Source organism: Crotalus tigris, unplaced genomic scaffold (assembly GCF_016545835.1).
Source record: "Crotalus tigris isolate CLP2741 ecotype Arizona unplaced genomic scaffold, ASM1654583v1 scf7180000018350.1424685, whole genome shotgun sequence".
Taxonomy (NCBI): Eukaryota; Metazoa; Chordata; class Lepidosauria; order Squamata; family Viperidae; genus Crotalus; species Crotalus tigris.
This window is the reverse complement of record NW_024096959.1, coordinates 877,361-890,313: the sequence shown is the minus strand read 5'-3', so window position 1 is coordinate 890,313 and position 12,953 is coordinate 877,361. Positions and strand designations below refer to the sequence as shown.

General features: G+C 36.3%; 1 protein-coding gene across 2 annotated transcripts in view; it reads left to right on the top strand.

The window, feature by feature from the left end:
* Window positions 1-12,953, top strand: part of NFKB1 (nuclear factor kappa B subunit 1) — a 79,460-nt gene that overhangs the window by 62,123 nt on the left and 4,384 nt on the right. For both annotated transcript variants that reach the window (XM_039350706.1, XM_039350707.1), the window contains 7 exons: window positions 1,098-1,239; window positions 5,424-5,538; window positions 6,108-6,309; window positions 7,552-7,721; window positions 8,703-8,805; window positions 11,119-11,237; window positions 12,735-12,801. In XM_039350706.1, coding sequence (XP_039206640.1) covers window positions 1,098-1,239; window positions 5,424-5,538; window positions 6,108-6,309; window positions 7,552-7,721; window positions 8,703-8,805; window positions 11,119-11,237; window positions 12,735-12,801 — 918 coding nt within the window. The remainder of the gene's footprint in view (window positions 1-1,097; window positions 1,240-5,423; window positions 5,539-6,107; window positions 6,310-7,551; window positions 7,722-8,702; window positions 8,806-11,118; window positions 11,238-12,734; window positions 12,802-12,953) is intronic.

Genomic DNA, 12,953 nt, shown 5'->3' with positions numbered 1-12,953 from the left:
AGTCTTTTTGGAAGATAGGAACCTGCCAACCCTCCTTTTCACTGAAGGAAATGTATTATGTGAAACATGTCCTAGAAAACAAAGATTATGCATGAAAGAATGTTTTGTGCAATTGCATACAATGCATGTAACTTCACATTAATTAACAAGCACAACAATTGATTAAATCTTAAACTTTGTGGGTGCTTTTGTGACCAAGCAGTGAAACAGCTTTAATGGTTTTCCAAGGTTTTCTGTATAAAAACAAAGAGGAATGTCAATTGTTATTTAACATGAGAATCTAAAGCCCCTGTACAGTCTTTGAGCCCTGCCAGGTAAACAGTCTTTCAATCTTCTAGCCCTTTTGATTCCAGCATCAAATACACCAGAGACCAGGCTGTTGTGTTTCTTGGCAGCTCTCTGCACCGTAACTCTTCCCAAAGGAATAGCAGTTCTGTTGAAGCAAGCAAAGGTGAAATTAGCCAGAGGGAAACAGCAATAGACAGCTGGAATTGTCCTACTGTATCATTGTTCATGGCTTGTCAGTTTCAAAGAAAGCAATGTCTTGAAATAGAAATTTCACATCTACACAAATAGTAGCACCGTTGTACGATTGCACCTAGTCATGGTACTGCTTGAACCTAGCATTGTTCAGTTTAGTGGGCCATCAGAAACACATTGAGAAAAGGAAGAAAATATTTGTCAATTACCCTTCATCTCCTTCAACGCCTACTGGAGCCTTAGAGTTTTGGCACCAAGCCTATTTCTACTTTTCTCCAGATTCTTGAATAATTTAGTGTATTGAATAAATTACAGAATACAATAAGTACATTTATATTGGAACTTACCAGTTTTTTTGTTTATGACATGGATGCTTTGTGATTGGCTATGGTAATTTTTTTTTTTTACTAGATTCCATCTTTGTAGAACCTGCTTGCAATCATTTTGGCTTAGCTACCGGTATCACGGAGTTGTTTTGTTTTGGATTACAACTTCTGTGGTCTCTTGTAGGATGCTTTTGAAGCATAGAGAGTCATTCTCTTTCATCTGACTGATACTCAGAAATGTTGGCTGTATGTTTCTATTATAACTGAAAATGATAATTCCGCTCCCTACAGATGCCTTCTTTTTGGAAAAAGCCATGGAACTTGCTAAACGACACGCTAACGCCCTTTTTGACTATGCAGTCACAGGAGATGTAAAGATGCTTCTGGCAGTACAGCGCCACCTTACAGCTGTTCAGGATGAAAATGGTGATAAGTAAGTATGTAATATCATAAAGCCAAATTTGTGTAACGTGATGGGGTAGCATTTTTGTACATGATGGGAAAACCCTAATTTCCCAAATTCTGTGTTTTTCATTTTATTCTTTTTATTAGAAAAACAGTTTTCTCAAAGATGTTTACAGCTAGCCACAATGATATCCAAATAAAAAAAGTGTTCTAATATCACAATGTCGATTCCGCCCTTTCATAGTTGTGTTGCAGCCTATCATGCAAGCCTCAATCTATTCAATGACATTTACTTTCGGGCCAGTGTACACAGAACTTCATATTAAAGGCAGAGAGTACATGGTCCTCTGCAGAAGAGGAAAAGGAAGGTTGAGTGATAAAATATGCATCATAACATATATAATACTGATGCTTGCTAAGTTATCCTCTGCAGCAGTCTGTGGTTCTCTCTCTCTCTCTCTCTGTTTAAGATGCCGTTCCATCTGTACTAGCCTGAAAGTAAATTTTATTAAATTCACTGATTTTTCTATTGTTTCTAGGTAAACCACTTTTGAAGTATCATTCTCACTATTTTATTTTTCCCCAAGTAATAGATGTCATATTCTACTCTTGAGATGACACAGAAAGGAAAATAATGGCTCCAAAATGAGGCAACATTCCAATGATTCATTGTAGGTGCTTCTCATTTAGAAAGAAAGAGGCAAAATTATTTGACTCATTTCAGTATGTAACATTTGAAAACAGGATGAGAGGGCTTTTTCCCCCTTCGGCTTTGATTCCTTTTGCTTTTTAGAACAGAGAGAACTCATCTCTCATTCCAATCTTTTTCCAGAATGTCTTAAGGCTTGAGGTTTTTGCAGTTACATCTCTTGCAGTGGATACAAATCAATTATTCTTCCAGAATGTACTGAAGAATTTCCATTTGGAAAAAAGATAATATTGGAAACACTCTATCTGGACATGACGGGAGTTGAAGTCTAATATATCTGGAAGATTATTTGATTGGAGGAGTCTACCTTTCTTCGTCTTCCAAACATCAAGCTTTGATATTTACCATTTCCTTCAAATAAATAATGGAGAACAGGAAGCTTCTCGACTCTGAAGCTGTAGAAATTGACAGGATTATATGTTACCAACATTTCCCCAACACTTAAATCTGGGAGGAAGCCCATGAAGGTTTATGAATTAAAAGAATGATTTAAAAGTTGTTTAAAAGAAATGAAGCATTGTGAAAGATCTTTCATGGTGGCCAGTGGTAATAATGTTGTTGCAAAGAGTTAGCTCAAATCAATGTGATTTCTACATCTCTAGTACAAGAGATTTGCATACTCCATTAAACCAATTCCTTGCTTTGTGAAAACGTTGTGATCTTGATTTATGACCTCTTTTTAATATATGCTTCCTCTTCCTTAGATCTTGTGAAATCCTATTTTGATTACCCTATGGAATTCTATTCTTGCTATATTTTGCTACATTTTCTTAGGAAGTGTTCACAAGGCACAAATAATGCAGCCATCCTCTCCCCAATGGTTGATTATCCTTTGACTATTGGCAATACTTAATATAAGATAGCTGGAAATGCCACTTTATTTTTATTTTTTAATCCTCTGAACCCCAGCAATGAAGGATTGGAGGCTTGTCTCTTCCTTTCTCACTTCTTCAAAATATATCAATACCTGAGATATATTGCATTACATTATTAATAGCAATGACACAATTGGGGTTAATGCCTCTATGGAAAAACTGGAGTCCTTCACATTGCTTTCTTCCCCCTTTTCACTTACAGCCTAAGTGTGGCCATAAGAAAAATGAAACCTAGGATGGGAGTTTGTAGGAGGCTTTGTTATCATGGGGTCTCTCTGGGATGGCATTTCAGGTTGAATATGTTATTTTCATGAAGTGAAGGGAGACAATTGTCTGGAGTAACTTAGTTTAGCCTCAAACAAAACTGTTTTTCCCTCTCTCAAATGACCAAAATAAAGCTGCCATACAAACATGCTTAATTTATTCTTTAAAATCTATAGGTTGGCTTACAATGAATCTCACCACTTGCAGTGTATGCTTCTCTGAGCCGAATGACATAGGGCAACAGTTAGATGTATTTTCCTCATAGGAAAATATACTCTACTGGGGAATTCCCAGCCTCTGAAAGAAGACTATCCATACTGTTAATCAATGTGCCATTGCTTCAAGGCATGGCTTGAAAAATAACTATGGATCTGTACAGCAAGGGGAGCCAAATTAGACATAACAAGTTTGCTCTTTAGTAGAGGATTCCTCTTTTAGATTTTATTTTGAATTCAAGGATGGAATATAAAACAATACAATTAAATTAAAATATTGGTTAGGGATAGTTGTAACAGATTTGGGTGGTTTTTTTAACCGTACCAGATTTGACTTCCATTGTCATTTGAAGCTTTTATCTTTGTGGCCGTGATGAGGTTGAACTCCAGCAAACTATGGTCACTAAGTGGGAATCATTAATCAGGCTAGCAATTCTGTCTTTGGAACTAGATATATGCTTTAGACCTAACGAAGAAGAATGAATAAATTCATAACCAGCACTTTCAGTTGGAAATAGACTGAGGTCTTGGGTAGTGCTTCTAAGAATTGAGTTGTATGTTCCTTGTAACCAATTTAATCTGGCCATAGACCAGTTTAAACTTTCCAACATCAATTTCTATGGAGGTTCTTAATTATCCAGGTCAGAACTGAAGAAGCTTCTTGGATGAGAAGCAAAATGTTTTTAAGGAAAAAAAATCAAAAAAGTCCAGTTGCCTTTTGGAAAAGTACTTTTGGGATTTCCACCATCAAGGGCCATATTTGAATTTGCAGAGACCTCTGACTGGCTGCTACTGAAAAAAAATGCAGGAGAAAATGTTTTGATCCTCTGAGCCAACTTGTAGTCCAGCATTTCATGCTGGAAATGAAAAAAAAACCAAACAATTCTTCACACACTGTCCAAAAATCACCTTTGCTCAGGACAGCCAAACAGGATGGGAGTTAAAGGAGAGCAGATTGGGTGTAGCTTTTTTGAAAATGTTGCTCCTTGTTCTTGCATTTTCCACCAAACCAATTATATTAATGTCTTTGCCTTTCAATTCCCTCTTTCTCCCTCAAAAAAAATCTTAGTTTTTTTTATTCAAAAAAATAGTTTGGGAGATTTATTCATCATCCTTGATGCATTGTTTGATTACTTGTCTAAAAAAGTAAGTTTGAAAAGTGATTAAGCAATAGTGGATAAGTAGAAGGAGATGGACAGTTTTAAAGTTCAATTTTTAAATCAGTTAGAAGCACATCAGGGGATATTTTATATAGGCGGTTGTGGGAACTTCAGATTGTTTCTCCTAACCTTCCTTTTTTGAATTATGAATAAATGGGAACCAAATGTACTTAAAGAAATAAAAAATTGTGGTCTCAATATAGTAAAACAAGGAGGTTCGATTTCCGTAATGTGTTCCATCTTACATATTAAATGTGGTTTTGGGTTTTTTTCCTCATTACTTCTCTTTTTCTAGCTACATTTCTGAATATACATTAAAGGCAAGAACATTAAAGATCTGCTCAATAGTAGGGAACTGTCTAAAAGAAAGTGTAATTTCCCTTTCAAGTTGGTGCAGTTCTCAGCCTTTCAGATCTTAAGTCCTACCCAATAGTTTATCAAAAAACCTAAATCATTTCATGAGAGATAGTTAAAAAATACTTTATCTCTGAAGTTTACAGGTTATATTTATATTAAATATACAAATCATACTTCTCCTTTATGGCAAATTGTAGTGGTTTACCTTGTGCCCACCTACAATATTTCTAACTGTGTTACTGTCAAATTAAAAAGCATTGATATAAAAATACTGGGGAGGCTTGTGATGCCTTAAATTGATTATGGATAGTCTACTTCAACAGAATTTACTAAGTATTTTGATTCTGTTGTACATGATGTTAGGTTCTAAAGATATTCAAGATTGGCCTTTGTTGCCTGCAGCAAAACTGTGACTACCTTTCTGGAAAGTAAGGATAATAATTTCATTCTACCAATATGAAGCTTTATTTGTCATTAAAACTCCTGACTTAGAAAAGGCACTCCAATTTTCATACAGAGCTCTAATAATCTGCAAAAATGCTTAAGTAAAGAAAATTATTTGCAATATATTTATTCTGGTAATATTGCTGAAAACTCTTGTCTTTCCCTTTCTTTTCTTTAATCAATACCAGTGTCCTCCACTTGGCAATTATTCACCTTCACACGGAACTGGTGAAGAACCTTTTAGAAGTAATAGCAAATATGAATGCTGCTGATGTTCTCAATGTGAGAAATGATCTTTACCAGGTATGGAAACATTGGGAAGAAGGTAATACACAAACCAGTTCATTTTTGAACCTAAGTAGAACTATATCAGAGGATACAGTGAAATTTGCAAGATGACATATTGTCTGCAACTGAAACTCATATGACCCATTCAGTATTACTTTTCTACTGTTCTTAAGCTACAGGTTTTCCTACACATCTATCATAATAATCAGTTAATTTCCATGTTTGTACTTTATATTTCATAGAGTTTTAAATGGGTATATTTGTGCAAAGTGAGCCAGTTTGAGGCAGTAGTTAAGGCCCCAGGTTAAAAACTGGGAATCTGAATTCCACTCTGCATTAGGCACAAAGCTAGCTTGGTGAGGTTTACACCAGTCATTCTTTCAACTGTAGGAAAATGGGACATCTCTTCCAAAAATGTTATAAAAAAAAAATTGCAGGGACAATTCCAGGCAGTTGGCAGGAGTCAAAATTATTTCAAATGCACACACATAAACACATATCCAAAAAGCAGATTTGTGGGGGGGAAATTCTGATGGCCTTTTTATTTCTCCCATTCCTTCTCATGCACACTTTTTTTTAAACAGACTCCTTTACACTTGGCTGTTATAACAAGGCAAGCTGGAATTGTGAAAGCCTTGCTTGGAGCTGGGGCCGACGTGAACCTCTTGGATCGCCATGGGAATTCCGTCTTCCATTTGGCAGCTCAGCAAGGAGATGAGGCGGTTTTAAGTATGTTGCTTCAGCACAAAGAGGCATCTGTGATGAGAGACCTTCCTAATGGGGACGGTAAGCAAGTATCAGAAATATCTTTCCAATGGATCGATAGTGCTGTCCTATTATTTTCTCAAGAGCTATTCATTATTTCATTATAATTTAGATTTCCAAGGACGCTCTTTTACTGTTTACATTTTGAAACAAAACGTATTATTCTACCACCTCCTTCATCAACAGCTATACAGGGTTCTTTAACTGTACAACCAAAGATGCTTTAGAGAAGACTGAACAAAACTGAGCCTAACCTATAAGAAGACAATGATAAGGAGGATGTCATGTCAGTGTATCATCTCTTCTCTTGTCTGTCCCTGCTATTTTTTGTTATTTTCTTGATGGAAACCTTCCAAAAGATGTCCTTTCTGTTTTCATTGCTTCTGTCCTACAGTGCTGCCCATCTGAAATTTGGTATTTCAGGATTCATTTTGACCAATTCTGCCGTAGATGTTCAGGAATCTGTCCGGAAATATATCAGGACCTCTTTTTATATAGCCCCTGTGTTTTGTTCTTAAGTAACTTCAAGATTTTGGAAAATGGAAACATGGTGGTCACTTTTGAAAAATTTAATTTCAGGAAAAAGGGCAACTCTCCCTGTCCATAGGGGTTTTTTTTCCAGATACAAGTACTCTTTTCCTGATTGTGTCTTATTATGGTTGATTGCGTGGCCAGGGAGATGTTTAGATAGGAGGTGGAATTTTTATCCACCTAGTGAATCCTTCCCAGAACCTGGGATAGAGAGATGTTGTTAAAAGTATTGTTGCATGATGTGAGTTGTTCTAAATTGTTGTTGTTATTATTATTATTACTTACACAACAGTATGAAATTACAACTGCCAGTACTTTAGGTAGTGTTGGCATTCATACAGATTGAATTCTTCCCAAGAATCTAGGATATTGCAATATTATGGTGTTGTATATCTGCGGATTCCAGCAATGTTGGTACATAGAAATTCTGTCAATGCACAGATTTTCTAAGTGCTGTCCAAGATTTTTTTGTATGGCACCCAGTGTGGCGATAACATGCCACAAGATTTTCAGATCTTGATATTTTCAGATCTTGATATTTTCTGATCTCCAATTCTTTGTCTTCTCTTCTATTTCCCCTGGTATTGCCATGTCAACTATCCACATTTCTTCTTTCTGTCTGTCTTTCTTTCTTTCTTTCTTTCTTTCTTTCTTTCTTTCTTTCTTTCTTTCTTTCTTTCTTTCTTTCTTTCTTTCTTTCTTATTGATGTTGTTGTTATTATTGTTATTCAGGCCTGACAGTCCTTCACTTAGCTGTTACTGCAAACAGTATGCCTTGTCTTAGACAACTCCTTGCTGTTGGTGTTGATGTCAATATCCAGGAACAGAAATCTGGAAGGACAGCCTTGCACCTGGCTGTTGAACAAGGAAATATTTCCATGGCAGGTTGCCTTCTACTTGAGGTGAGCATTATGGGGGCAAAATCTCTCTATCTCTCCTTTCTCTTTTGAAAGAAGCAGCCGTTCTTCTCTGTATAATTCTCCCACCTTTATAAAATTGGGAAGAGTTTAGTGATACATCACATCCTACACTAATGGTACATAAATATTTCCTTCAAACACAGGCAATCCTTGTTTTTGTTCTTAACCAATAGAAAAACAAGGAGCATCCCCTTTATGATTATTTCGGAATTCATATTGCATCTGATATCATTATTGTGTTCCCCACATCTGGATCCAGGTATTCTGGTTATCTGTGAGATTATTGTAGAAAGTAGTAATATTGATGCTTACAAATTTATGTGTTTATGCATGTGTGTGCAACATGAGAGGGAGGGAGGTAGAGAGAGAGAGAGAGGGACAGGGAGAGAGAGAGAGAGAGAGAGGGACAGGGAGAGAGAGAGAGAGAGAGAGAGAGAGAGAGAGAGAGAGAGAGAGAGAGCAGCCATTTTGGAAGAACATCACATCTCACAAGTTTCAGTACACTGGTGGCACAATGGTTAGAATGCAGTATTGCAGGCTAATTCTGCTGATTGACAGCAATTCGAGTGTGACTGGCTCAAGGTTGACTCAGCCTTCCATCCTTCTGAGGTCAGTAAAACGAGGACCCAGATTGTTGGGGGCAATATCCTGACTCTGTAAACCCCTTAGAGACTGCTGAAGTGCTATATAAGTCTAAGTGCTAGTGCTATTGCTAAATCTGAGACATGCTGTTCACACCTGAAATCTCACAAGATTTTAATCAGAAACAAAAAGTCTTGTGAGATTTGATGACTGCGACATTTTGATTATTTTAATCTTACTTTAAAGTGCATGTATTCTAGAAAGGCTATACTATAGTTGTGATCCTAGGCCAATTTACTATATTTTCTGTAGCTTTTGCTTGCAAGCTGGTCACGAGCCAAAACAACATTTTCTTTTTTTCTTTTTGCTTAAAAAAACCAGGGAGATGCATTTGTGGACAGCGTTACTTATGATGGAACCACTCCACTTCATATAGCAGCTGGAAGGGGATCTATAAAATTGGCAGCTCTTCTCAAAGCAGCAGGTAAGGAAGTAAGTTTATAATGACTGTATCATGATTCACTCCTAAAGTTCTAGCTGAAAAAAATTATACAACTCAAAATTATAGCCCCCCCCTCCCAAAATGCACTGCTTTTCTAATACACATGCAATCTTATGCTTTACATTATTGTAATGCAACAGTGGCAGAATTTTTATCATGTAATATTAAACACTTCACATTTTAAAATGTTTCTCCCTTTCCCCTCTTAATCACTTTTTCACTATCCTCCTCCTCTTCATTATCTGCTCCGCATCCTTTCTTCAGCTGCATTATCACCTCTTCTTACTTATTTTCTTCTGTAGTTTTAGTCGTTCTCTTATTGAAAATCTCAATCCAGAGTTAATTATGTCATTAGGCAGATTGGGATAATTTCCCTGACCATCAGAGGTTAACAAGGTATTGGAGAGAAAGACTTGTGTGATCCTGCCCAATTCCTTGTTCAGTAGCCCACCACCCTCAAATAATTTAATGGCTCAGCTTCCCCTACTGACTCAGTGTTGATGTAAATTTTGCCAAATTTCCTTTTTAAAAAACGATATGTAATATATAGTGTTAAGTGTTTAAAGACAGAGATCTTTTCCCCAATACTATCCACCATCCTTAAGCAGGCATAAAACGCCAGCATAAAATTTGCTGTTTCCATTGCCAATATTTATCCTGCCTCTGTTTCATTTATTTCCACTCACTACCAAATGGTACTGTCCTTATTTAACAGTATGTCATATATTCTTACGGGAAAATTGTGGCTTTTTCTTTGCCTGTGCTGTTGTCCTCTTTTACACATAACAATCCAATGAGAAAATGTTCATCAATCAAGGCAATGCAGCATGAATTGGGTTGTGTCTCACTTTGGGAGCCTGTATATTGTTCTCCAGGCTGATTAGTCTTCCCCTCTTACCATACCTCATTTGGGCATCTCCCAAGTTAAAACAATGTGAAATGAATAAAAATAATTTTGACACTAGAGGAGAAATAGCCCCAAAGAGGAAGAAGGCATCACCTGCATTCACTGTGCAACTAAATAGATACTAAACTGATAGCTGTTGGGAAGTGTTTGAAACTGACAAGTATGGAAAACTGGCAGAAAAGCTCAACTGAACACCCTTCATAGTCTGGACACCCCAGCGAAGAAATGTAGGCAATTTTTCTAAAGATTAAAGTTACATTTCAAAATACTGTTAAGGGAACAGAGATGAAGAATACCTCCTATTGTTCTTCAAATAAAATATTGGAGGTCTGTACATTTTTAGAGTACCATTAAACAGGACTAGCATTAATATAATCTTCCCCATATAAAATAACGGAGTTGTGTTCTTCTCCTCTAGGTCTTCTTGTAGGTTTGAGAGAAGTGGATGAAAATTAGGAAGGGGCTGGGGATGAAAGTGCTAATGGAGCATGTACCCACTCTGAAGTGACTGCAACAAACCAGGGTTAGGGATAAGAGGAGAGGAGTGTGTATGATCCTCCTAACAGTCTTAAAATACATCTCAACACAGCTAGCCTGCAATATTATAATTATACCTTGAAACTGCAAGAGAGAAAATACTTCTTTAAAACTCGTATACCTCACATAACGCTTTTTCATTCATGAGCTCAGGATGAGTCAAAGGCAAATTTGTGCCAGGGGAACCTGGTATGGATAAGGCTTTTTATACTGTGTTAAACTGCAAGTGGAAAGTAGGGCCGGAGAGATTCCTAAATAAAACCTGAAGTAAAGTGGAGAAAAATAGAGGAAGTCAGAAGAAAAGGAGACCCTTTTTTCCTAAATATTCAAATATTCTTTTTTTTGAGGAGGTAAAACATTGTTAACATTATTTTAATGTTGTAGATCATGATGGACATTTAGATGAATTCATACTTGTTCTCCAGTAGAATCCCTCCTGCCTTCAGCATGATCATTCCAAGTACTGTTGTTTGGCACTAGGACTAACATTTAAAAGACACAATTAACAAAAGAGCCATTTAAAAACAAATCAATCAATTCTGTCTCAGATTTGGACATGAGGATGCACCTAAGATTGTGAAAAAAATAACTGTTGAGTTCTTTTTTTCCTTCATATGGAATCACGCCAATTATTTTTGGAAGCTTGCTAATACACACTAGATAACAGATAGAAACTCTGCCAATTTACTACATTTGTTTAAAAATTGGGAAATTGGGATGAAATTAAGCAATGCCAATGATGCCTAGGTGCCTTGAACATTTAATTACCTACATATTAAACTGAACTATTATAATAAAAATGCTAAAATAATTTATGGTGTCTCTTCCATATTCTTTATTTACTAATATAGGTGCAGATCCCCACATTGAAAATTTTGAACCATTATTTGAAGAGGAAGATATGAAAGATAATGAAGGTGAAAAAATTATACCAGGGACAACACCTCTGGATATGGCAACCAGCTGGCAGGCAAGTGATCACTGACACCTTGTTTCAAAAGACAACCTTTTTTGTTTGTTTCTTCTTTGGTTCATTTTAATCACATATTTTCTCTTTTGAAAAAAATGACAGTCTGTGGTTTTCTAATACGGCCAGTGCTCAAGGATGTGGAGAGTTATAGTTCAGCAATATCTGAATTGCATTTCTCAATGTGCAATACAGTGAAGGGTGAAAAAAACCTCTTATAGGTGACTCTGATTCTATTTTTACAATGATAACAGTCAGTGCTAACACCTTGAGATGTTACTTAGTTTTGAAAATTGACATATACAAACTTAAGGTTTTTTTTTAAATAAAAAATATTTAAAATTGTGGTTTAATTGCAAGAGATATTAGCAATGTTTGTATAACTAAGAGTAGGAGATTTGAGGGGGGGGGCAGATCTAGCCTCACATTAGACACAACTGGCTGACTTTGGGCCATTCACACTCTCTCAGCCCTAGCAAGTAGGCAACAACAAACCACTTCTGAAATCTTGCCAGTAAAAATGTAGGGATTATTCCAGGCAGTTACAGGTAGTCCTGGATTTATGACTACAACTGAGCCCAAAATTTCCATTGCTAAGCAAGGCAATTGTTAAATGAGTTGCACCTCATTTTACACACTTTTTTGCTATAGCTATTGAACTGCAGTTATTAAGTGAATCATTAAATTGTTAAACCAATCTGGCTTCTCCCCATTGACTTTGCTGGAAGCCAGCTTGGAAAGTTGCAAATCACATGACCCCAGGATGCGGCAACCATCGTAAATACATGCCAATTGCCAGTTGTCCAAATTTTAATCATACGGCCATGGGGATGCTGCAGTGGTCGTAAGTGTGAAAATAGGTCATAAGTCACAATCACTAAACAAATGGTTGCTAAGTCAAATGGTTGCATTTACCAGTGACTTGAAGGGGCGAAGAATTTTTTTGTAGAATTTAAATCCACATACTGTTTTTGAAAAGTGGTTGTGATTTGGATATTTCAAAGTGGATTAACTGTATCAAATGAAAGGTGAATTACGTATTTTGTTAACAACAATATTTTAATGTTAAACCACAGCTTAGCATTACAGGAGGGGACGTGGCCTCCCGTTTTTCTTTTCTCTTGTAACTATAATAAAGAATTCAGAAGTAAAAACTTATGCTTTAAATCAATCACAAGTTTTAATTAAACTATAATTAATAAGCAAAATGCTTCTGTGAGTCTTGTTCTTAAGAAGAAGTAGTTTAAATCATTAGGGTTGTTTTTCACTATTAGTTAAAATCACTTTTGGTTCAAAAATGGAGAAAGTTTCTTTACATTCTCTTGGCAGTTCAACTGGTGAAGGAGAGAACCTAACAACTTGATCACACCTTGACACGGCAAGCTGTGATTTGGCACTCTGTCTAAACTTGGCACCTGAGCAGTATAATGTTCAGGAAAAATGCGCAGGATAAAATCAATACTTTCTCATCTATCACTCGTTTTTTTTCCCTCTTGACAGGTGTATGATATTTTGAGTAACAAACTCTGTAAGTCAAAGGCAGCTTCTGAGGATCTACTGATTCGAGGTGAGAGTATATTTAAGCAAGAAAATAAATCTTTTGATACTTATATGATCTTTCTTTCTATAATAGGTATTATTTTGCAGGGAGCCATCCTATATAGGAAATCAGTGGGGATTTAAGTTTTTTTAATTCTAATTAAAAATACCAATGTGACC